This window comes from Cucurbita moschata, unplaced genomic scaffold (genome assembly GCF_002738365.1).
Source record: "Cucurbita moschata cultivar Rifu unplaced genomic scaffold, Cmos_1.0 Cmo_Scf00027, whole genome shotgun sequence".
Classification (NCBI taxonomy): Eukaryota; Viridiplantae; Streptophyta; class Magnoliopsida; order Cucurbitales; family Cucurbitaceae; genus Cucurbita; species Cucurbita moschata.
The window spans coordinates 73,242-76,446 of NW_019268543.1; the positions used below are offsets into that span (position 1 = coordinate 73,242).

A 3,205-nucleotide genomic window follows, 5' to 3' on the forward strand; every position below is an offset into this window, starting at 1 on the left:
TTTTTTTTTTTTTGGGGGGGGGGGGGGAGGGAACTTGAGATTATAGATATTAGGTTTTGGTCAATCCTATTTGGTAAAACAACGTCATTTACTCTTATATAAACCTCTTCTCCGGCTGACCATCAGATGTTTTTATTACAAGAAAATGCATAATTTTCAAACTTCACGTCCAAAGCCTATTGAAGCAAGGGTTAAATAAAAAAGAAGATTCCATAATGTCAAGTTGATATAAGAGCTTGAGAGAATTCTACATTTTCTTGAAAATGAACAACAATAAAGGTAATAAATATATGATTCCATTTCACTTCATGCTTGGATACATAGGTCAGAGAAGTACAGTTCAAAGAGTAATGACGATGATGGGAGGAGGATTGAAAAAGATCTAACCTGAATGTCACTCCACTCAACACATCGAAGAAACTTTGTGAGAGCTCTCTTCTCCGACATCAACGAGAAACGAAATTTCCAGAGGAGCTGTCTTTCATCTCCACTCAAACTTCTTGTAGGTGGGTACTTTAGTATCCTCTGTATTGATCTAACAAAAGGAAGAGAGCATATTCAACATAGTTTGAAGATAAAAACTGCAGTAAAATAGTAACCTAAAATGTAAATAAATATGTAATCGATTTATCAACATGCTTTATATATCACCTAGGGGTAAAAAAGGTGGACAGAAAAGCTTCCCTTCAACTTTAAAATTGCAGTGACATGGTAACGCAATATAGCTAACAAAAGGTATCTAATTAAAATGTATACAAAGAACCAAACATGAACTTATTTGTGCCTGAGAACAGAAAAAATTATACCATTATTCAATAAGAAAAATATAGAATACAATAATTCTATACCATGTGCAAATCACTAATTGTATTTCTCAATAATGCTCACTTTGTAGCTTATTTGATCATCATTCTTCAGGTATTATTTTCACAAATTGGGATGCTTTTATTCATTCTTCCTGATCGTTCTTTTCTGGTTCAGCGTGTTTTGTTCATTTTTTTTCTCCCTTTTCTCTTTTTCCTTTACACTCTTTCAAGAGTTCATATCCTTGAGTATTTTTGGTTCTTTGAATTAATTAATGAAAAGTTTCTATCTTGCTATAAACAGAACTATATACATTCCTGGTTCAACTACAGGGCCTCGGGAGAATTCATCTCCAATCAGGATAAAACAGAACATAAGTGCACAAAACAGGCCAGAGTCATATTCAGATAAAGGTTCAACTAATGCTAATATCTAGAAGAAGAGAAAACTGGTTCAGTTAGACAGAAGATATCAAGACCATTTGCAACCTACTGTTTGTTTATTATGTTAGCCAATGAGGATCAAGCATTGGTTTTTCCATTGTCCCTATTATATGGTTTTTTGCACTTTTGGTTCAGATTCTTTAATTCACAGTGAGTTTTTAACTACGATTCTGAAGACAGGATAACTTGTTAATATGTCCTCTTGCTTTGAGCACTATTCAGGAGTTACTCTTCTTTCCAGTTTATCAGATCCTTATTTGGAAAAAAAAATTGTTGAGTCCTATTTTGTCCTCAATAGAGGATTTCTGGCTCTTCCTGTTCCAGGAGGTAGGGATCATCTGAGTCTGAAGTCTTATCATATAGCTCCTTCTCAGACACTCAGCTCCCTCCTTTGCAGATCTCTAGAAGGCGAAACTATGAAATACAGCTCATTGTTTAGCTTCTTTGTTGCTCAATGGAGGATTAAAATCATGGATATCCTCTACAGGACTTCCTTTTTGCCTTTTTCCTTCATTGACATGTCATGGGTAGTAATGGCTTGAAGGATTTTAATCATATCCTTTGACTTTGTCCATTCTTTGTGAAGGTTTGGTCCAGGCTTTCCCAATTATATGGTGTGTCGTTGGATTCATTCATTTTGTTCTGGAGGACCTTCTATATCCTCCGTTTCAAGATATTGGAGAGTTCTGAGGCAGGTTTCTTGATATTTTATGGTACATTTGCTTAGAAAGCAACCTTAAGTATTTTGAGAATGAGAAAGGAACTCAGGAGGAGGGTAGGAGTGTGATTTCTTTTGATGTTTCCTTCGTCAATCTACTACTTTTGTGGCTTTTTTTTTTTTTCTCTCTTCTTCTTTTCAAGATTAAAAAAAAAAAAAACAAAAAAAAGGGAAGAAACAAAAAGGAGGAGGGTCGTCACGTAGTTTTCTCTTTGTATGGGTTTCGAGCTGTTTTTTCTTCTGTATGTGTGTGGCCTGCATTTTCTTTATACTTCCTTTCTTCTTAGACAAACATAATTTCCAGTGAAACACACATACTGTTCTGAAAAGGGAAGAAAAAGAACAGCGAGAAGGACAGTCCCCCATGAAAAGATTTGCCCAAAAAGTCTGTACGAAAGAACCCGAACTTCAGGTGGGCCTGCTGTGTTAGTTATCAAGAGTAGTGGAATCTTTAAAATCTGAATACCTAAAGGCACAGCATGAAGGTGCCCGGAACTCCTTTTATCTCCTTCATACCCTAAAAGCACGACCATCCATTTCCTATTCTAAATTAGAAATACAAATAATAGGATAATGTTATCTGAATAAGACATTCTCAAAACGAATGAAGCAAACAATTCAAGTGAAAACTCTCCACCTAGAATATAACAAATGAAAACATGATCTAAAGGCTATTTGGAAGCAATTCTAGAAGATTAGCTTTGTGCTTTTATTTTCAAGAATTACTCTTGAGAACAATTTTTCTAATGAAAGGTAAAGATTAAAGTTGTTGGGCACTCGAAATCACTACACAATCTGTAACTTTGGAAGGAAAAACAACTTCTATTTTTCTGAAAGATATGCCATCAGTGAAAACAAACAAAAAGAATTTTTTTTACTGCTTAATCTCTCTCTCATAGTAGATCAAATTTAGATGTCATTTAGTAAACCTCAAATTTAAAAGGCAGTTCAACCACAATAAAATTGAGTGGTTAACTGGTATCTTAATTGACTGCTTACTTTCTCTCGTTGGAGCTCGGTTTTAGATCCCTATCAATGATACCACGAGTTAAGCTCCTAGCCAGCTTCAGCTGCTTGTGCTCAGAGGGATTAATCTTCCCCATTTCAGGGTCCCACACATTTACGATTTCATTTGTTGAAGCTATTGGAGAGGGTAATAGGAAATTTGCACCAGATTCCTTCATATCATAAAGCCAACAAGGATCAGCATACAGTGAATTGTGGGGGGGGGGGGAGTTCT

At 35.4% G+C, this 3,205-nt stretch overlaps 1 protein-coding gene across 1 annotated transcript in view; it reads right to left on the reverse strand.

Moving 5' to 3' along the window:
* Nucleotides 1-3,205, reverse strand: part of LOC111462695 (phosphatidylinositol 3-kinase, root isoform) — a 10,694-nt gene that overhangs the window by 4,939 nt on the left and 2,550 nt on the right. The window contains exons 6-7 of the mRNA XM_023106392.1: nt 2,965-3,143; nt 388-535 (exon numbers count right to left, since the gene is read on the reverse strand). Of these exons, the coding sequence (XP_022962160.1) occupies nt 388-535; nt 2,965-3,143 (327 nt within the window). The remainder of the gene's footprint in view (nt 1-387; nt 536-2,964; nt 3,144-3,205) is intronic.